At 39.6% G+C, this 22,985-nt stretch overlaps 1 protein-coding gene across 1 annotated transcript in view; it reads left to right on the top strand.

Moving 5' to 3' along the window:
- The window catches only part of LHFPL2 (LHFPL tetraspan subfamily member 2), a 118,790-nt gene that overhangs the window by 88,560 nt on the left and 7,245 nt on the right, over positions 1–22,985 (top strand). The window contains exon 3 of the mRNA XM_053931353.1: positions 15,480–16,259. Coding sequence (XP_053787328.1) covers positions 15,830–16,259 — 430 coding nt within the window. The 5' untranslated portion in view covers positions 15,480–15,829. The remainder of the gene's footprint in view (positions 1–15,479; positions 16,260–22,985) is intronic.

The raw sequence follows: 22,985 nt of genomic DNA, 5'->3' as shown, positions 1-22,985 counted from the left end.
TGATGAGTTCATAAAGTGTTGACAATTAAATTAGAACCTTTAAATTATACTGAACATTTACAATATCCTCTGAAATCGTTCTCCGCAGGAGGAAAAAAAAATCTATGCAAACTTATTTACTGTTTCAAAAGCTTCCCTATAGTTGAGAAGTCTGATATGTCTATAGCCTTGGTGTTCTGTACTACTATCTTTGGGGAACTGAATTCAGGCAATGTCACTAACCAGAGGGATTTGTATCTTAATATTCTGGTGGGTACATGAAAGCATTTTACCAACTCAGAGATCAGTATCATAGTCTGTATTTGTTTTGTGCTTTAAGCCACAATTTTAATTAGGAGCTAAATAATATTATGCATGAATATATCTTTACTTCTGCAGAATATATCTAACAACTTTTTTCAGAGTAAAACAAGATACACATCCCCATCACTCCACCTCAGAAAGCATTGCCTGAATTTTGTTGTTGGAAACAAATGGGCTGAAATTTCTTGTTTTCATGGCAGGGAGAAAAGGTGGGTGGGATGCATTCTCCTTTGTCTCATTGTCTAGTTTTTACAGAGCATCAGCTTGATGGCATCCATAACAGTTTATGCGTATTGGAATAACAATTTCTCCCTGAGAAACTGTGGTGGAGCATGACTTTCAATTAATTTAGATGTGTTTTAGTATTGTCAGACTTAAAAATCTGCTCTCTATTAATACTAATTTTATCAAGTTAAATATTAATTTTTAAAACCATGTTCTTCATATGCTACCTCACTTAATCAGCTGAAGTATAGTATATTCTTATAATCACATGCTTTTGAAAAATGTGCAGTATCCCTAGATTTTAACTATTAATGCAAATACAACTTATGTCTACCAAGACAGGGAGGGAAAAAGTCAAATTGAGCATTTCTCTGTTAATTGTTTGCATCCTTCATTTGTCTTATAAAGGAATTGCTTATTTGTGAGTGATAAGTGTACATAAGTACACTGCCAACAAACCTAAATGAATGCTTCTTTCCCTCTGCTGTGTTAGAAAGCAAATGAGGGAATGGGCAAGTCAACATTATTTTTCTCAGTGCTGCTAGACACTTGTTTTTTGATGGTTTCAAACAAGCTTAGGATAATTCCAGCTTTCTGAGCAATGTTAGTATTTGCTCATCATGATCTTCAGGACATGACTCTGCAGAGTAAAAGGAAACTTCTGTTAATCTTAGCAGCTGTATAGAGCTCTTGAAGGCTGTGATCCCTCATTTAGAGGACTTTCAGTGGTAACCTACCCTTAGGAAACTGGATTATTTGGACTTTGAAAATGGGATGATGTATCCATATTGAGTATAACTCAAGTTGTCTTCAGCAGCATTCTTCAGTGCATTTTTTCGTAGTATTTTCAGGAGACAAAATATAATTTAAATTGCACATAGGGATCACTACATGCTTGAAGACCCTTCTTGGTCTTCTCCTCCCAAAGGAATAGTAATTTAAGGTTTGGGGTTCAGCATGTTATTCTAAAGAAACCATTTAAAGGTTAGACTTACTTCCATAATCTCATGTTCTTTATGGAATTAAGGGAGTTGCTTATAAGAGTTTATAGGTTTCCTGTTTCTTGGTCTTAGTTGAGTATAGGTTGATTTTTTTTTTCCTCCAGCATTACATTCTTCAGTATTGAAATGTGACTTCTGTTTGATAAATTTCAGTCTTTTATATTAAACTTATTTTACAAATTCACTAAGAGTTTCCAAAGGTTAAACAGTGATTGACCATTCTTTTGCACGCATTTGTATTATCTGCCATTCTTTTACAGCTTCTTGTAGAATTCACTATCACTTTTCCTATGTAATCATTTAACATTTGTATTGTAAGACTTCTGGTAATGTCACTTTTTGTACTGGTGAGTGTCAAAAAGTAACTGTAAGGCGCAAGGACACCTTCTTGTGTCAGACCTTCCCCAGGTCAGTCCGACTGTTTTTGCTCCACTGCTGTCAAGAAGTGGTGATGCTGCTGAGATGATCTGCTGGGTTTTCTTGGGGAATGGCACAGGCTTTCTGAGTTGGCTGTCAGCAGCCATGCTCTTGGAGTATGAACAAGCTATTAGCCTCCACACAGGTACAGTGGAATGTCCAACATTCCTATTGTCCCTCTTCATATTTTAGCACACTGTTATTGTCTCAGATTACAGTAATATACTGCATTGACCTTCTCTTATGCATGCAGCTTTCCTGTACAGGTTATTATAACAGCCTGTATTTTTATTCCCATAGTGTGCTTTGTTCCACCATGCTCTTCCTCTCACCAGCTGCTTCCTATTTATTTATTTTCTTTTTAACTGCATTTGCATAAAGACATGGATGTTTTACTGTTACTTTGCTTCCTCACCAGCTTGCAGCTACTCCAGATTTATTTTTAGTATTTCACCTTATCTCTTCCCTGCACTTGCTTGTGGTTTAAGTACTTTCTGCTTATTGTTTCTTTTTATAGCTTCCTGTGGAAAAAAAAAAAAACAAAACAACAACCCTTAAACAAAACTTTGAGTTTGAAAACAAGGGAGACGATTGTTTTACTGGGTATGACTGTGACCAGCATGCTAATTTTACATTTCTGACACACATGTCCAATCTAACATAACCTGTCATGTTTGTTTTTTTGTTTACAAACCAACCAGCTAGACCATTTGTATATGAACTTGTTGTAACAGGTCATAAAAAAAGCTGAAATCTAGTTCACAGAAGTTTTTTGACATTTGGGGAAAGGAGCTATGTGCATTCTTGTTCTTTCAGCATATTTTGTTGAAGTTTCAACTGTTTTTAAGCCCTCCTGCATACAAGACAGTGTCTGTGGAATACAGAGAATTGGGGTGTGCACATGCTGCAAGCAGTATTTCACTCCAGTGTAATGCTGCTGTACAATTTCTGCAGTTTTTTATTTTAGCCTGCAACTGGGAGATGAGCTATTGGGCATATCCTAGGTAAAAGGACTAAGACTCTGCTAAATGCTTTAGAATTTTTCTGATAATTTGTTAAACATATTTCAGTGAATACTGGTGTTCTTCTTTTGTTATTCTAGTATTTTGTAAAAGCATTGGAGAGTTCAGTAAAGCTACAAGGACTCAGAAGCCTTAAATCAGACTGCTAAGGACATGATCATGATGAGCAAATAGAAATATTGCTTATAGAGCAGTAATTACCCTAAGTTTGGTTTTGAAACTCCACAAAAATAAGTGTTTAGCAACATAATACTAAGAAAGAAAAATAAGAAAGGATAACTTTGCCATCTAATATCTTCTGCTTTCTGTGTTCCCTTTCCCTAAATAGGATAGCAGATTTTGATTATAGTAAAAAAGGAACAAAGTAGTTCTTTCCTTTCTTGGGAAAAACATGCACAGTAAACAAATGTAAATGTTCTTGAAGCCAAAGACACACACCATGAACACAGAAGAGCACAATTGCCAGCAACTGTGGCATCTCCTGCTCCAATCTGTGTATGTCTACTCCAGTCCTGAGGAAATGGGTTTTTTTGTGAATTTTGGTGAAAGATAAACAATTTTTTCTTGTGATTTATCCAGAATTACTCAGGCAGCATCTTAAAATAATGCTGCAAAACAGGGATCACCTTCATTGCAGATGACATCAGGAACGAAGCCAGTGGTGACAGCTTCACCATCAAAGCCTGGTGCATGCTGAGTTTTTCCAAACACAAAGGCGAGCATTTGATGTGGATCTTAGAGGGCTAAGGGCAGAGAGCACAAATTGCAGCTGTGAGAAGACAGCCTGCTGCAAGGAGGCTGCTGCAGCGCTGCTGGTAGCTCTGACCTGGCTGTACCAACAAGTACCAACCAGCCTTTGGGCACATCCCCAGGACCATCTGCTTGAAGAGCCTCTCACTTCTGTCTTACAACAAAACATTCTTTCTAGGAGAGCTACTGAGGAATCTAGATTTTGCAACAGCACTTATGTCATCTCAAGCAAATTGGTATTTTCACAGCTCAATTCAGATGAGATCATTGTCCAAATAGTGAGTCCAGTTAAATCTTTTGTTCTGTCTGTGCTGCAAATAGACCGGGCTGCACCAAAAAGCTTTGAGAGCTTCTTTTCTGTTACTCCTGCCATCATGACAGCTCAGGGAAAAAATTATTACAGAAGCAAGGACTCAAATGCTTCATTTAACCTGTTTGGGTTTTGGTTTTTACCTTGCTAGGTTCTTGTTTACCCTAGTGAAGTAAATGCAGTGTACACACAGCAGTGTATTCTTGGAATTTATCCTATGCAGAGCACCAGATGGACCTGTCAGCTCGTACTCTAGATAATGAACTCAATTGTAAAAGATAAGCAGTATTCCAAAAGAAACAATCCCTTACTTTTTCTAAAGATGGCATTCACTGAACACAGATTAATGAGTTTTATTTCCAGTTTCCTGTAGGACATAAAGATAAAAAGGGGAGCCCTTTGTGCCATTTTGGCACAAGAGATGCCAAATTGATGATCTGCAAGTGTTGTAGACAGCATTCATCCAAAAGTGCTGGGAGATTGTCAGGGTACTAGGTGTGCATTGAAGCTGTTTTGCTTCCCATTTGATTTATCCAGTGGATTGTGGAATTTGTTACAGTTTTGTGGAATTTCTTAAAGCTTTGAGATGATAATATTTGAAATTTAACTTTTATAGAGGTATTTATACTGGTTAAGTAAAGTAAGAATTTTGGTGTCCTTAATCTTACATCTCTCGAAACAGATAAATCTCCTGATTCAGTTTTTATTCAGGAAGAATTAAAATTATTTTGTAAGGGCAGAATGTTTCCAAGCTATTTGTACTCTCTCTCTCTATATATATACACACATACATATGCAAGACAAAATTTCAACTGTGTCAGGTAGCAAGATTTTACACACTGTCAGACATCTGGAGCTTAATAATGGGTAGCAGTCATTGGAAAACATTTCAGTATGTTGGGCAGTGCTTCCTTAGGGAAAAAAAACCCTCAATTTCCCCATCCCCAAGCCTGTTTTATAGATTATAGTGTTGGTCTTTCTATCTGCATGTTTTTGTCCTCTCTATATTTAAGTAGTCTATTTGATTTATTTTCTTTATTTTCCCTCCCCTGATGCTTTGGACATGTCTGTTGATAACTATTGCTCAGAAGTGAGAGAACATTGGACTAAGCGTCTTTAAAAAAACAAACCAAGAACCAGAGAAAATACGTTTTTTTCAGTATATTCTATTTTAGGCTGAAATGGTTTTGCTTATTTGATTGCGTTATCTGAACTTTTTATTCCGCAATCTTAACATAATCAAATAGAAAAAGACTGGCAAAAGAGCATGTCCTGTTTACCTGAGATAAAGGTAAATATGCAGCTACATAAACTGTGACGTTTGTCCCAGATTGGATAGTCATGGTACAAAATTCTGAGTAAAATTCTGATAAGTTTAAGTACATGTATAGTCTGAATGGCCATATTTTTTTCAGCTTTAGACATGCTATTAATGAATTATTCAAATCTAATTAATTTTGCCTCTGATTAAATGAGTCGGTTTTTAGGAGAGCATTTATTAGGAAACAGAAGATAAAATTTATAATTTGCAACCATGTATTTTAAAGAACCACTTAATGCTAATAATAGTCAATATCAACATACAGAATGCAATGAGTGCACTGTTTAGAATTGGTTTTAAACAGCAACTTCCATCATGGACAGTTAATGAAACTTTTTCTTGTACCGTACTTTTAATTTTGCCCTGAAACTTTGTGCTTGCATAGAACTTGAAATGCAGTGAGGAGATCTAATAGATAATCTTGTATTTAAAGATAATTTTCAGAATGCAGTTAAATGTTTAAAACTTACAGAGCAGACAGATTTCCATAAAGCTTGTAGTATGCAGGGACTTTTTTCTTAGTCATAATTATCTGTCTCTTCCTTGGGAGATCTTCAGATAAGCATTTTGAGTCATTTGCATTTCCCAGTGGGAAAGACATAATCAAGAACTTTCTACCTTTTGGCAACAATACAATCAGATGTTACCCTCCCACCAGTCTGTAGACTGAATTTGCTTTCAAAAGGATTAATGTCACTGAGAACTGAAAGGAACTAACCAACCCAATACATAAAGAGGTGGTCTGTTGTGAAGTAAGTTCACTCCCTACAATCTACTGGGACCCGTGAATATCTGTATCTTCATCCTCTTCAACGAGGTACAAGTTTGGGAAATCATCTGCTACAGATATTAGGAGTAAGTTTATGTTCCTCTCTGAAGCACAAGTGGAGAAAGCTAGTTGTAGAGCTAAGTTTGTTTCTTTACAGGTGAATTTCTTTGAAGCTGTTTTGACATGTTGCTGTAGTAATTGCCATTCAGCAGTGGTTACTCTAGGAAAAAACCTGCAGTTTAATACCTAAACCATTTCTCAAAGTCACTATTGGAGGTGTGACCATGTCCACAGTCTTCCTTTGTGGCGAAGGAAAAGTACATCTGCATGTGGTGTGTCAGGGCTAGAGATTCAAAGTGACACAGGAATAGCTGAGGTTTGTGTTAGAAGGATGACAAGAGAAGCGTTTGGCACAGTGCAAGACACTGCAGAGTATATTAAATCTCCAAAGTTTTAGGGTTTCTAGTGGCAGCATTTAGGTTGAGTTCACAGTATTGCTACAGACTTCATTACATGAGTGAGGGAACATCTCATCTGGAGGACTGGGATGGTTATTTATGCTTTCTTCCTTTTTTTTTTTTTTTTTTTTTGCTTATGTATTTATATGGCAGTAAGGTGGATCATTACCAGACCTATATGCATATCCCCACACAGGTCCAGATTTAGTTTGCACCATTGTTTCTGTGACACAAACTGCATGATATCAGAGACAGAGGCATGACAGCATTTTAGGAGTAAGTGAAGCTGAGAAAGATACACTTTTTTTCCCCCTCTAGCCCTTTTCAGTTTCTACAAACATTCATTAGTTATTAATTTTCGTGGTTGTATACATTTTAAGGACAGAAAAGGACTGTTAGCATTATCTAGTCTAGCAAGTCAAACTGCATTAAAATAAGCCAGATTTTTGCACATGGCTCAACTTGTAAAATTTTCTTCAATATTGGCTTTAAAATTAAATCCAGTTGCTAAAATAAATAATCTGTTTATTTTTGCTTCTTGCTCTAAAATGGGGTTTCCAGAATTTCAGCTATTAGTCTAGATTTTTCCAAGCTCTTTGCAGCGAGCTTCCATAGATCCCAACTAAACACTGCATTCCTGTAATTATTGATGAATGAAATATGCAGTATTGAAAATATCTCATTTCAGTTCTTTTTGGCCACAGTCAAGAGGTTAACCATTAATAATAACTATAGCTCACATTTAGTTGATGTGCACAGAGATATGCCAGTGTCTGAGTACTTTGTATTTTCCTAGATAAAAGGTTTTTTGTGCACTGTTTTCAAGTTTACTGTTACATGTGGTGCCCAGATACTTCAGTCATCTTTGCCAGTATAGAAACCTGGCAGCTCTGATCCATCACAGCCCTTTTCACTTACCTGAGCCACTGCTGGTTCTCCTCAACTAAAGTACAATGAAAAGTCACAGTCAAGGTGTTCCTGTAATGTACACACATTTTATGCATTACTATGCCTAGCTGCTTGTCTGTACTGAGTGTTTTAGAACAACGTTTCACTTTCAGTTAGAATTAAGAGGAACAAGAATGATTACATACATTCTGTGACAAGGTAGGTTCTCCATCTCATCAGTCACTGCTATCGTAGCAGATAATTTGCTTGAGTTGTGTGTCTTGGATCCAAAGTTGAAAGATCCTGTTATGCCAAAAGTGTGTCTTTTCTTTACTGTGGGAGTGTTACACGTCATGAACTTGGGGAGCACTGTCAGGTGTCTTTCTAGCTGGTGGCAGTTGGGAAGGACTGATGTAGAAAATTGTTTGCAGTGAGTAACAGTGCAAACAACTCTGGGTCCTTCCTGCTCAAAAAGGTCAGTCCTTGGGTCTACTGCCTTAGGTCTCATCTCAGCAGAAGAATGACCCACCCCTGGCTGTTCAGGCAGGCTGGAGAGCCATAACCTTTGTGGTTGCTCTGCTAACAGAGCCACAAATGCGAAAGGAGGTACTGCAGTTATTTCCTTTCGGGAATCAACTCAAGTGGTGTTTCCTTTATTCAAGGAACCAAGGCTGTTTGCAGGGCTGTCTGCTTTGTCTAAGGGCAAATGAGGAGCTCAGTATGGTATTCCATGTTGGCCTAACTTCAATAGGCACATCCCATAGGTGCCTTTCTCTTAAGCTTGTTTGACTAAAACAGCTTCTCTTCCCTCCAGTTTGAAAAACTGCTTCTTCCTAAACAATCCTCAGGTCTTTGATCTGCTGTGTTTGTGAGGCTTTTCCTGAGCTAGTTTTGTCTTTTTAATAAGCAATTCCCTAGAGTTTGCTGAGAAGTGTCACAACTGAGTCATTCTTTCCTTTCCTGTCTGTTTTTCTCACTAGTCTCATATTAAACAATAACCAATGTATTAGTATAATAAATATCTTAGTACAATATTAATAAATTATTAAGAGTAGTTCCAAATCTGTCACAATGAACTCATGGGAGTGAACTGTTTTTTACAATAAGTGCAGATTACATGTAGTTTTGGTCTGATGGTCTAGCTTATGCATACACCATTAACTATTTAAATAGCCACCGTCTGGCTTCCTTTTAAAGTAAAAATCCTTACTATAAAAATAGCAAGGATTTGTTACTAACAAATATTAGTAGTTCCTTCCTTCTGACTTCCCATTTTTCTCCTAACCTCTCTTTTTTTCTGATCAGACTCCTTTAGGAGCTCTAGTGAAGACTTTTTTTTTTTTTTTTTTTTTTTTTTTTTTTTTTTTTTTTTTTTTTTTTTTTTTTTTTGTGAAGTAATCACATATTTGAGTCTGCTTGCAATTATGATAATGTACGTAACCAAGAAAGGGGGCTTCAGATGAGACTTCTGAAGATTGAGACTCAGTGAGCTACTGAGGAATCAAACTAGGAAAGAAAAGTCATGGTTCTGCTCCCAGTTGGTAAATTCCTGAGCAGTTAGACTATCACTAATTGTAGCCAAGATTGCTCCCTTAGTGATGATTTTTGATGCGATGTGTAATTTTCTCCTGAGAAACAATAATAGAAATACCACACATCAGCTTTTCTGAACATTGTAGGCTTTAATAAATTTTGGAATTACAAAAGATCCCAAGTAAATTTTCAAAACACAGTGTAAGGACTTCAGATTTAAGGAATTATGTAAGTCAATAAATACAGAGCAATTGAACAAATCTCCAGCTTGAGAATTTGTGCTTTAGAGGTAATGCTGGAAATCTGAGTTAGCTTGATATCTTCTTAGTGGGGGGGCAATAAGTAGAGTTTTGTCTGGATGAAGGAAGAGGGAAATGAATTCTTTGTTTAAACCTCCCCTGCAGTTGGTCTGAAAATTTGGAAACTTTCATTCTTGTAGTGATTTTTCAGTGATGTATTGGCCCCATTAAAGTCAGTGGGAGTTTTGCCATGGCTTTTAATGAGGTCAGAAAAAGAATAGTACATTTCAACTCCTTTTTTTTTTTTAAGTTGGAAAGAAGTTATATTTTTTTTTATTTTACAGTGATGTATTCTAGACACAAACCCACCTGTAATTAGATGTCATATTCCATAGCATTTGCAAGATGAAATGGAATAAACATCATGTCCAGCTTCAGGAGACTAACGATCACTATCAGAATTATTTTCTTTTGTTTTATACATTTATTTTTCACTTGGTGTATATAATATTTGGGTACGTGAGGGATAGTTTAATTAAAATGTTACATCTACATTCCTTTGGTAGGGAGAGGCGGAAGTAAACAGGATTATTCAAAGGAAAGACAAGGAAATAGTATTTTGATTAGGATACTTCAGTGAGTTTTGACTATTTTGAAAAATATTTTCATTTTCCATTTCATATCTTATATTGTGCCAGCAGGAATAAGACATTGATGCATCATAAGTCTACATTCTTTCCATTACCAGTAAAATTCATCTGTTTAGTCTGATGTGTTTTCAACCACCTATCACAATAATGCACTAGTTAATATGCTGTGCAGGTTTATAATGGTTAAATATTCATTAGATATGCAAATATTCGCTCTCTTTAATTCACAAGTGAAGACTAATCAAAACTTTGCTCTTTGTTCTTCAAGTTCTTCGCTGTTCTGGAATGTTGTTTAGGTTGGCAATAATTTGAAGAAAATACGTAGATGAATGGAGAATCTTTTGCTTATTCTCAGCTATTTGAAGCTGTGCACCCACTTCAGCTTTAAAGCACCTTCTTCATTTTGTTATCTGACACTGAATCTTTTTGATCACTTTGAAATGTGTTGCATTTAGAAAATGAAACAAAGGCACAGTGAAGTGTCCTTCCCTCTTCTTGGTCCAGGTGCTTCCTGTGGTGAGTATGCAGTGTTTATCACAAACCAGTGCCACCAGATCTCCTTGTGGTCTGCAGAGAAAGCCTACACCAAACTATTTGGGACAACTGGTATTTCCTGAAGTACTAATCCTTGTCACTGTTCTCTTGTGACAGGGGAGTGTGATTAATGTACTTTTTTTACATTTGCAAGTCACGTCTAAGTGTGTGGGGTAGAAATGCAGAGGTGCACCTTTCTGTCTCCTCACAAATGCTGCTTCTTGTCTGCTCTGCTGCTTTGAAGACTGCAGGGAAGTTGGCAGAAACCTGCCATCTCCTTCTGAACAGCAGTTCCTGTAAGAATGCTGAGAGGACCGAATGGGAGGAGAAGTTTATTTACCAACATTTATCACTTATTCAGGAAATGAACAATCTCTAGTGCTCATACCACATTAAGTACAGCCCCTCTTACCTTAGGTAAGAGGTTTAATGGCTGCCTCACTCCACCAGGCAGGGTGAGCTGAGCTCACAGTTGAACAGTTTGCTTGTCCAATAACACCTAAGGATGGAAGCTTTTTAAAGTGGGAGCTCATGTCAGCCTGGGTGGGTCAGCTTGAGGCAATTGAGTCTTAGTGTGTGACACTCTTTCTATTTGTTTTAAATAGTGAGTAAACATCAACACAAATAGGAGCCACTTCCACTCTTCCACTCAAAGCATATTCAGAGAGTTTATAACTGCTAATGAAAAACATTTCTGAGAAAGCAAAACACAGGCTTCCAAGATTTGTACATTTTGCGTTATGAGATGCTCAAGCTTGTGTATGGTAAACAAGATTTAGAAATTCCTCTATGTGGTTGTACTTTGTACCCTAGCAAACTTTAGAAGAAAATATCTAACTGTGCTTAGATTTCTTTTATAAACTGGGATGGCTTCAGCAGTCTATGTGGCCTTCCATTCAACTGTTTGCTTAAGCCAAGCCAAAAGCCACTTATCTAAAAATGATTTATTCTCACTCCTGAGCTGACAGAACCAGCTTGAAAAGGGCAAAAACTGAATTGTAGTCCAAGCCTCGGACTTCAGTTAAATCATAAGGGGAGCATGAAGGACTGGCCACAACATTGTTCTGCAAGGTACTTGTGGTTCTCTTGTACACTACATGTCGGACACCTTTTTAAAATAAACAGCCTCAGATTTGTACTTTGCAGCTGCTCCTTCCTATCTGCTGATATGCCAAAGCAAAACTCTGCAGCTCAACATCTTCAAAACCAAAATTTAATTCAAATACTATAATTTGGATATGCTTCTCACTTTCTGTTTTTGGCAGTGTAAGTAAGAGTGTTTCTTTATCTCATTCAGCAAAAAATAAATGTCGTTTATATACTTTGAACATAGACATATTATATAGTAAAAGGCAACAGTTGAATTGTCCTAGCTAGAGATGTGAAAGTATGATTGGAGGCGGTGTATCTGGTTGTCAAAATTGAATCTGAAAAGAAAGAAAGTTTTAGCAATGTTTTAAGTTGGCTTGATTTGTTAGATTTAAATAACCAAAATAATTTTGCATTTGAGAACTCTTATTCTCTTTGGATACTTTGAGAATCTGATGTTCTCGTTGATGTCTTTTCACTGTGTTAGACTTCATTTAATGCAGAGCGTGACTATGAGCATGGTAGCCACAGTCAATGGGGCTGAAGGTTTAGTTTTGACCCATCCAAGAGCTGTGCTGTCCAGACAAGGGATGTGGGTTATGTGGTGGGCCAAATGGCACTGCCAAGACCCTCATGCTGCTGTGGTGTGTGGCTCATGTGGGCACTTGCTGTGCAGGGCTGTTTCCCAGCATGAATGGCTTCCTTCCACACAAATGTGATTGAATGCAGTAGTAAAAATAGGGAGAGGCCCAAATGACTAAGAGGTGAGGCTACTTCTTGTAATCTGCTTCTTCAGCAAGAATTACTTTGAATGAGTTAATACCAAAAGGGTTAAAGAACCATTGTGTATTTTGAATTTGGATTGTCAAAGCAAATATTTTGATAGTCGGTCAGAAGTGGATGCTGAGTGGCGTGCTATGAAGACCATACAGCTATGATAAGAAAAAAACTTTTTGAGGGATGGGAAACTGAGAGGAAGAATAAACAGCTAGTTTTCAGCCTTGCAAGGGCCTGGTTTGAGTTTCTGCTGAGCAAAAATGGAGAAAAAAAAAAAAGTAGGAGGTGAGTAGAGTGAAGCTTTATGAAGCACAGTTGTTTAGCACAGCCTATAGCTGGAAAGGCTTCCATGTATAGCACAAACATATTGTTGAAGCCACATGAGAGATTATTAGGTGTTGCATCCCGGACAAAAGCAAACGCCGCAATTAGGTTCATTGGGAAAGCCAAAGCAGGGAGGAGGTTGTTGGGAGGAAAAGGTTAACTACCTAAATGTGACTGAGCTGGAACTTGTCTTCAATACTTCATCTGCAATCTTTCCTTACTAAGTCTCAGAAAGAAATGCCTCTGCCCCTCCTCTGTGCTCACCATCCTTCTTTAAATGTTTTTGTCTGTCTAACAAAAAGGACTTGCAGGTAAGTGGTGCTCTCCTTTGAACACGTCACTAGTGCACAGAAAAGCTTATGCAGAAATTTTCCCAAGGATGAGGATACATTGGTATGTGTATTGATGCTTGGTATTTTTCACACCAGAATAAAGTATTCGTTGCCTAGGAAAAGCCAAACCAAAGTATTTTCAATTGAATTGTAGTTCTCAATAACATCTAGTACCTCACTTTTAGATGCTGCAAAATTTCCTTTAGCTGCACAACAGTGAAGTGAACTACTGAGATTTGACATGACCTCTGTGTCAGCTTTAGACAAGCTGTTTTGTTCATGCAGTGACTTTTCCGGAGATACTGTCATAAATTTTGCTGCAATTTATTGTACTTACATTTCAGTTGGGAAAGAACCCCATGATTCAGTCTTTTCTTCTAGTATAGTATCCCATGCTTGTTATCAGTGATATATTTTTATGGCTGCAAGTGTTCACCTAGAATATCCACCTACCTAAGTAAATATGAACTTTGTTTTCATCTGTGTTCAATAAATGGTGTTTTATATCCAGTGGTACAGAGTCAACAGTAACAGCCATTATGGGTGTTCAGCTCTTACGTCCCTTCCACCTCACTAAAAATCCTGGAATTAAAAAGATGAGTTCATATGGGTGCAGTTATTGCAGACAATACAGGTTTTAGAGCTTTTTGGAGCATATTTAAAAAAAAAAAAAGGCATTTTCAATTAAATTCTTTTTAATCATGCAGGTGACATCAGAAGAATATAGGTTTGTAGTGGACATTTCCTACATGCCAATCATTATTTTAAGTAGAAATACTGAGCAAGTTAACTTTCTTTGGCAGGCTGACACTTCAGCTCTCTGTTATTACAAAGGGTGTATTCAAGCCATTAGCATGTCAGGTTGCTTGAAAACTTAATACTCTCCCCGCCCAAAATGGAAAATTAGCAGAGCTGCTCACTATGTCTAAAGACCCTTTTTTAAGGCAGTGCCATAACACTGAACTACAGGAGACAAATTCTGTTGTTGGCACATCAGCTTTAAGCCTCTTTTACCAAAGGAATCTGCAGATCTAGACAATTCACTGATACTAGTATGGGGGGAGTAGAAATTGCTGGACGAAATCTTGCAGATGATTAACTATGTCTAATATAGGAGGGAGTAGAAATTTATGGATGAAATTCTGAATGTGTGAAGCTGTGTGTATGTTTCATTTTGCATTCAGTGCATTCATTTTGCATTCAACCATCTGACTCAGAACTTCTAAGAAATTAAATACCAACCCCATGACAAACCTAAAAAAAATATTGGGATGCCTGTTTTTCTGGCACCTAGTGACTGCAGCAGCACAGCAGTGAGGTCCAGATCTGGTTCTTTACTCTTTACTCTTCAATGTCAGTATTTGGGGTTTGGTGAAGAAAACTTCAAAGTGCTACATTCTCATCATGGAGGGGGTAACATGAGGGTATTTCCGGCTCTGACCCTTGCTTTCAGGCAACACTGTTTCAGTTCAAGAGCAGAGGCGTGTGCAATGACCTGTTTGTTATTTTGAGGCTGATATTTGGATAGGAGTTGGAAGTATAGTGATCTCTGCCTCTTGTACTAAGATAAGTGTAACTCTGGGAATGTCATCAGCCACTTTTGAAAGCCTGGGGAAAGCCCTGGGGAACGTTTTGCTGCAGTTGCGGCGTACACAGGGCTGTGGAGGAGGGGAATTGAGGGGAGTTGGGAAGCTCAAGGCTAACTGGCAATCCTTCTGACTGGGGCTTTTGGCTCCTTAGCAGCGACGGGGGTACTTTTCCATAGATTCCTGTTTACAATGGCATAAGTCACCAGAGGCTGACAGTGCTGGCAGCAGTTCAAGATCAGATGTGTGACATACCTGCAGGCAGATTGTTTTCCTGAAACACTGGTGCAAACCTCGATCCCAGACCCAGGGAGACACCACTCCTTGCAAAATCCAGGCTTCAAAGGGGTCACCACATCACAGTGTGAGCTGTCTGCAATTGTAATCTTGTTCACCTCTTCTTGAGGCGGGGTTGGCTCAGCTGCAGTCAGCAGAAACCCAGAACCTTGGAACAAGGTTCCCTCATTGCCCCTTGCACCTAGGTGCCCATGGCATGTGGAGCCCTGCTCAGCCTCTGTCCCAAAGTTGGGCTGTGCTGCCTCCCCAAAGTGAAGGCAGGAGGTGCACATCTGTGAAACTGCTTGAACATGTCCAAACATTTAGCTGGGTGACTGCCAGCACCCTTGGTAATTTGGACCAGAAGAAGATGATGGGGGTGTGGTGGTAGGAGTGGGTGGGACCGCTGGGTGTTACTGCGACCTTTGCTTGCAAAGTGTTTGACAAACACCCACCATGGGATAGGGCACAAGCAGATATTTTAAGTATTGGCAGCAGTGGGAGGGAGATTAATTACTCCCTTGCAACAAATCAAGGAGGTTTCCAGCAGGCTCTGTTTGACCAGTTCTTGTTAGAGCTTTGTATGTTGATGTGAATCTCTGCCAGATCTTGGTTTGTTGTGGGGGTGGAAATGACTTATTTCTCACTGTTGATGTGTTTTCTCTTTTCTTGTAGGTGTATGATGTCAAACAGTGGGCAGTCTTTGTAGCCTCCCCCACCAGCCTGCAGTGTCATGTGCCAGTATGAATGTTAAGAAAGAAACGCATACTTCAGAACTCAGCATCCCAGAAAGAAAAAGGATGAACTGAACAGAAACAGCAAATGATTGCACCGCTTACAAAACTTGAGGCTGTTCACTTTTTCTTCTGAGAAGCTTCATCTTGGCCTTTGTGAGAGAGTTGAGAAAGTAGGCAGAGCAACCACAGTGATTTTCTTAGGGTCCTTTTCCTTTTTTAATTTAATTTTTTCTCCCTTGTGTCTGGATTTTAAGTGTGCTGCACTGATCACAAGCACTGGACATCAATATGTGTCATGTCATTGTAACGTGTCGATCGATGCTATGGACTCTTCTGAGTATCGTGGTGGCTTTTGCAGAGCTCATTGCCTTCATGAGTGCAGACTGGCTGATTGGTAAAGCAAAGCCTTCAAGCTCTGAGGAGGTGGACAACAGAACAGGGGGACCTCAGGAGCCCTACCGTCCAACGCTGGGCATCTACGGGCGTTGCACCAGGATCTCCCACATGCAGTTCTCTAGACGAGACACGCTTTGTGGTCCTTATGCTGAAAACTTCAGTGAGATTGCCAGTGGTTTCTGGCAGGCAACCGCTATTTTCCTAGCCATAGGAATCATGATTCTCTGCACCGTGGCATTTGTGTCTGTCTTTACTATGTGTGTGCAGAGTATTATGAAGAAAAGCATTTTTAATGTCTGTGGGCTGCTACAAGGGATTGCAGGTATGTGCACTTTGAGAGCAATGGAACTTTTAATTTTGGGGTGATTCAGATGAAGAAATTCTGGCCTGCCTGCAGACAGACTGCATTAGGCAGACCCAAAGTGATTCTATATACTGGTGTTTATTCAAACATAAATGAAATTTATAGCTACACAGCACGTAATACTTTGATGTTGGCAGCAGAATTGCAGGCTAATGTGTGCCAAAATGAACTGACCAGTATTGCTTTTGTTTGCTGTTCATTTTTTCCCTCTGTTTGAATTTCTTTCAGTTACAAAAACTTCTCTCCTTTGCTACCAACTCCCTCTCACTACTTAGTAATTTTTCCATGGACCAAAGGCAGTTCCCTTAGTGTCTCAAAGGCTTCATGACTAGTGAGAATAAAAAGCACCCTAGGGCTAAGAACTGGTTATAGTCACACACCCAGTTCCTGCAGCATTTCATGCAAAGCAGCCTCCTTCAAAGCTGTGAGCTTGACAAGTGATACCGTGAGATAAACCTTTCCTTTAGCCAGCTTATTGTTCAGCTGCAGTTACACAGCCCAGTGAGCTTTTCTTTTCACTGTTCAGGATGAGCTGTGCTTTGCCTGAAAAGACAAATTTGTTCTAGAAATTTGGTGTTTCTGCTTAAACTCATAGATTTTACAGAGATTAAATGACTTTTAGTAAACCCACCCTGGACAGCCTTAGTTAGAGAAGTATTCATTTTTCTGTAGTTGCCATTGAACCACAGGGAAAATCTGTCTCATACACAGGCTTTCATCTTTTGTGCTCTCTCTGTGTGTGGTCATCTGGAGGAGGAAAGTGGTCTTCTGCCCTGCCTCTGGCAGCTCTCAGAGACCTGTGAGGAGGGAGGGAATGAGCAGGGCCCCCCTCCTCTTTTTATCTCAGTGGGGCTCTTACGCAGATGTTTTCAATTCACAAAATTATTTAATCACAGCAAAAAATTAGATTTTAACTTGTTTTGCTTGAAATGTGAATCCAGCTTTCCCCCTTCTCACCTGCACTGAGGTGGCCAAACATGTCTGTGATGGCTATACCTAAACAGGAGATGTAATGATAGATATTCAGACCTTTATCTGAGGCTGGATGGTTTCATTTGCTTAATTGGGACCTAACATAATCTTATTTGGGGGAAGTAGGTGAAAACTGACTTTACTGCCTGCTGCAACCCTCCAGAGCCAGTGTTACATGCCAGGGACTGGCTGATGCTGCCTCCTGAAGCAGTGCTGCAGTGGCTCTCACTGTTGGCTACTTCATTCATCTTCAGTATGGAAGCATAACACTTATTTCATGTCACCCACAATGTAAGGTTTGTGCTTCTGGAGCAGAATGATATCCTTAGATTGGCTAAAGATGCTTCTCTTCATATGATGGCATACAAATAGCATATCAGGTCCTTTAGATGAATATGACAGGTTTTGCTATAGTTAGTCCTAGTGTACAGAATTTTCCAGAAGCAGTGTGTCAAGGAAGCAGCTTGGCAGTGCAGATTAAACCAGGGGAAGTTGTTAGTTTCTTGCTTTCTTACTCTATATTTCAGAAATAATCCATGACTATTTTTCCAGGAGATGTAATTATTACTTGTTTTCTTTTGGAGGGGATTTTTACAGGAGAGATTGCTTAGCAGCATAAATAGACCTTTGGCATGTCAGATTTGGGTCTTTTGAAAAGATAACTTTATTTAGAACTCTGATGCCATCTCAAAATACCTAGTCTGTCACCTAGGATTAGAAGGTAGAAGGTACTTGTATTTTAGAATACTGTCCTGGAGACCATGCATTTGTGAGAAAATGCATGCTAAGACAGTTTTATGTTTTATTATCAATCCAGCTGTACCCATAAGGGGATTTGCAGCCTAAAATTGAACAATACAGTTGACAAAGCATTTCATATGTGTTAGGGCATAGATCTGTCCTTCTTGGGCTGTACTGAGCATAGAAGCACTTCCCTTCTTACAATTCAGATAAATGACACAGCATGAAACTGGGTATGAGAAAGGTCACCTTACTGAAACATTGCTGCCAGTATTTACAGCCAGGCATCTTGTGGCTCACAGCTCATTTTCTCAAGATTAATTTTATTTGGTCCACTGCTACTTTTGTGCCAGTAGTATTACAGCATCTGCTTACTTAGTTGCAATTATTTTCCTTTTGACTAATGATGGCTGCTATTTTAAACTTTGTCAGTTCCTGAGTTTTGAAAAATGCTTAAGCAAATTGCTCAAAAGGGACAATTGTCAGCATGGCTAATTCAGACAGAGATTATGATAGATAAACTAATGCCCTGACCAGAGAACAAGTTATAACCCTACCATAATAATTTTAAGTATAGCATCATTCTTTCTAATGTGAACAATTATGTTTTAGTAAGTGTACAATAAGAATTCACAAAATAATTTTGTTAATCAGCCTATATCAGTACAACATTTGCAAGTATGTCAAACATGTCCTTTTCAAACATGAGATGCACACGTGGTCAAGTCATTGCAGGAACTCAGGATCTTGCAGACTTAATCTCATTTAAAGTCTCTATATCTTTGCAGTAGAGATTTAATATAATTAAAACCATACAACAACCTAATTTATTCCTGGAATTCATCATGACAAAACAATAACAGACACCGGATATATCTTTCCAGTCTAGCAAGATCAGATGTGGATGATGCCTACGGTGAAATTACAGAACAGAAAGCAACATCTCTTCTGTTACGGCCCTTGGACAAATGTGCAAACTGTCATTTAGATCAACAGGAGGAAGCCATACACATATCTGGACCATAGGAGTTCTTTTATTATTTTTTGTGGCAGAAAATGAGAAATACAAGGCCATAAAGGAAGAAAATATGGTTGTTGTTTAAACTCCTGTAATTCCTTTGTTATAGAGCAAGAACTTCTACCACTTTACTTTCAGACTGCAGTGCCTTTTATTCTGCAGCTGTAGAAACAGTAATCAATATCCCTGGTTTTGGAGATGTTTGAAGGTTGTTTCATCTGGATAAGCACCTTTTCTCTGCATTAGAGAGTGCAGAGAGTGGAGACATGTAATTGAATAGATAATTACTATCCAGCAGCAGGCAGACAAGGCAGACTTTCATTTGTATGTCTTTTTAGGGAAAGTATTCCACTTTTAGTCTGTGAATCACTTGAAATGCAGAAGCTGGAGGAAAAAGGATATTATTACATGCTAACTGACAAGAATAAATTCAAAGTAAATTTTCACAGTAATCATGTAGCTATAGGAAGTAAATTGGTGATCTGGTATTGACATATCTTGGTATCTCTATAGTGTAGTTGCATATGTACTTACAAGTCTTATTGGGGCTTGTGTACTTCACCTTGTTGCTAAGTAATACAATATAAACATAACCTAACCTCAAGGAGTGTGGGAAGAGCTTAGGACAAGACCAAGTTTGGCTTTCATTTCTGATAGTTTCCTTTATGAAGTTCATAATCAGCAACTTGGCTTCCTTTTTTGGCCTCTGCCATGGCTGGGCAGACACAACCCCTTCCCCACCGCCAGTGTCTGCCTGACTTGCAGCTGAGCCACAATGCACCAGCAGCACCTTGACTGCACACCAGGCAGAGGAAGCTAAATTAGCTGCACCAATATTATGCCAACCACAGAACTTGAGCAAGCCCCTGTGGTTTTTTGTGGGGAGCTCGACATCATGTGCCTGCAAAGGCTCTGGGGAGAGCAGTGGGGAAATGGAGCTGACACGTCAGGAAGGCTAATCGGTTTGGGAGTTCAGTTTCTTTTACTTCTGTTCTACTGTGCTGGAGCAGGGCTGCCTTGCCAGGAACATTTACCAAAAGAGGATAAAATACTTCCTCTTTAAAATCTTTCCAGGATGCTGATGGCTTCATCTGGGAGGCCTTTCATGGGTCACCCCCTTATCTCTTCTGTTCACAGTCCACTGTCTCCTAGCTGTAATGGGGCTTGACAGAAGCATGTAAAAATGGGGTTGCATCTGTCAGAAGACCTGCTGTGTCTCAGGTGCACACCAAGGAGTGTCTCTGGTTTATTCAGGTGAATATATGGCTGCCATGTGGCGTAGCTGGCTGTGCCACTCAGGTGAATATATGGCTGCCATGTGGCATAGCTGGCTGTGCCACTGGCAGTTGCATCTTTAACAGGTCAGCCAAAGCAGAGGTTTGTGTTTTCAAAGGCTGCTGCAGGCAGGCCACACAGCATTAAGTTCCCTTGGATGCTTAGTTGAGTCTGTCTGTTTGTGCCCAGATGCTGCAACTATGGGCCTTTCTCCATCACCCTAGAAGTTTCTTGTCCAACATTGCTGGGGAATGGCTCAGCTTCTTCTTTTCCAAGGTGTGAGAGATTTGTTTTTCCCCCTGACTGTTGCCCCTGCTCCGTCCCAAGCAATGATAGCTCTTCCACAGTACTTTCTCTTCTCAGGTATCTCAAGAGCTCTTTTGCATTCTTTCTTCTGATCTTTTCATGATTTCTCTCTCTGACTGTCCATGTCTTCTCCTTTTCCCTTCTTGGTATCTTGGAGGATTCCTCCATCAGGAGCTGCTGCAAGACCTTGGCAATAGTTCAGTTCCAGGAGTACAACTTTACCCTCAAATGCAAAGAAGCTTCTCTGCAGCTTTCTAAAATGAAGAGGTGAAATTCAGTTTCAAACCAGCTGTGTGTATAAGTCTGTCTTCTCTGCTGAAAGAGTTTGTTTTACATCTCTTGAGCTGAGAAATTGTTCAGCCTGTTATACTTACTTGGCAATGTTTTCATTTTGGGAGGCTGGGTGATTAGGAAGATGGCCTGAGCCGAGTGTGATAGAAGCCATCTGAAGGGGCTGAGGATCTGGAGCTGATCGTGGGGGTGGGTGAAGTCAGATCCAGCCACACAGGGTGGGCTCATGGTGTGTGCGACTGCAGACTCCTGGCTGCTGGAAGTTAAGGAGGCCGGTGGGAGTTGTGGAGGAGGAAGTTGGGAAGGAAGTAGGAGGTCAGCCAGGCCTTTCATCATAGAGGGGAGAAAAAGCAGGAGACACAAGCTGTGGTGGAAGGGGCTTGAGGCTTCTAGAGCTCTTTCATATTCAGACCATAAAAGAAAAGGTTACAGTAGTTGCAGCATAGTTTAGGATATGTTTATCAGTGGTATCACACTGTACAAAGGCATTATTTTGTCTGAGAAAGAGACAAACTGGTGAATAAGGAAGAAAGCACCTTGTGAGCTGACGTTGCCTGCAGGCATGGAAGCTGTTGCATGGCCAGGGAGCCCAAGCAGTAGGAGAGCAAAGCAAGAGTGATTTTGCCCTTGAAGGCAAGGAAGCTTCTTGTTTGTCTTTCTAAAATGCAGAGCATGCATTTTTCAAAAAGCATATTTCCTCTTTGGATTTAGCTCAGAGTTTTTCTTTTCTGATGCCAGAATTCTGAATTCTTGGGGTGGGAAGAAAGAAAAAAGGGAGGGGAGAGGGATTTCTGATGGAAATCCTGACAGTCTGAACTGCTTTTGCTGTCTGCGGTATAGTGCTTCCTGTAACCTATATGGCCCAATGCCAGTATGATATCTAATACACACTTGGCTGCTGGAAGTTCAAGCAAAGGGGACTGCTGTCTTGGAATATGCCAGGGAAGGAAAACTGAGTTCAAGTGCTAAATTGCTATTGAGCCTGAGGGAGACCATTAGAAACTTCAAAGAAATAAAATTAAGATTTCAGTGTTTTGTTCGATTTGGTGGTCGACTCATCTCCTGCACTATCAAGGTGGGCACTTGAAAACATACAGCAGATTAAAATTAATAGAAAAAACTAACAAAAATTTCAAGTTTTCAGTGATCAAGTTTGGCAGTCGATTATCTTGGCAAGTATAAATATCTTCCAACAAACAGCACTTAGTGTGAGAGTGACTCCCATGCTACCCACTGAAAAACATTTTACTGTGGCACATGTGCACACTGAGGTCTCTTACTTCTACCAACATAGGTGAAATGCTGAGCACTTCTTTATAACCCTGCCGTAGTGGTGTGGGAAAGAGTGCTGGTGACCCCAAGAGGCCATGGGCATATCAGGAGGCCACAAGGGCTCTGTTTCTGTCAGATTTTTGGTTCTAGGCCTCAGAGCCAAGACAGATGCTGTTATTTGAATATAGAATGCAAACACAAGGAAAATATTTAAACTTAGCAAATGCTGTGTTCTCACTCAAACACAAGAAAAAAAGATGAAAGGAGCTCTTTCAAGAAAAGGGGGTAACTTTTGCTAAGCTGCTGTCTTTGGTGTTCCTGATGCAGTGGATTTGAGCTGTGCTTTCTTACCCAGTATAGATGCCCTGCACTCTGCTGCTGAATAGCTCATGAAGCCACAGGAAATTCTCCCCTTCCTGCAGCTCCATTTGCCTTTTCCTTCGGGCTGAGTCGTACTTCCTCTGCAGCTCCATTCCCCCACCCCCAAACTGAAGTTTTGTTTATACTATAGGATCAGTATTGAGGAAATGTAAGGCCATGAAAAAGGTGACCTGCAGCCCTTTTACCTCTGTTTAAGCTAAGGGAGGTGGTTGTTTTGGCCTCCCTTACTGCGTTATAGTCATATTTCATTCCCTTTCTGCTAATCCAGCATGAGTGATTGGTGGTTTGGAGGCAATGGCACGCACTGGTTGAACAGCAGTAGAAAAGGTTATGATGACTGGTAGGAAATAGCCAGGGTCTTGGCCTCTGCTTCTTTCAAGAACAGAATATTTAATATGGCCTTTCTTCCCTGATTCAGAATCCTCCTT

The sequence above is a fragment of the Vidua chalybeata genome, chromosome Z (assembly GCF_026979565.1).
Source record: "Vidua chalybeata isolate OUT-0048 chromosome Z, bVidCha1 merged haplotype, whole genome shotgun sequence".
Taxonomy (NCBI): domain Eukaryota; kingdom Metazoa; phylum Chordata; class Aves; order Passeriformes; family Viduidae; genus Vidua; species Vidua chalybeata.
This window is presented reverse-complemented; position numbering and strand designations above follow the sequence as displayed.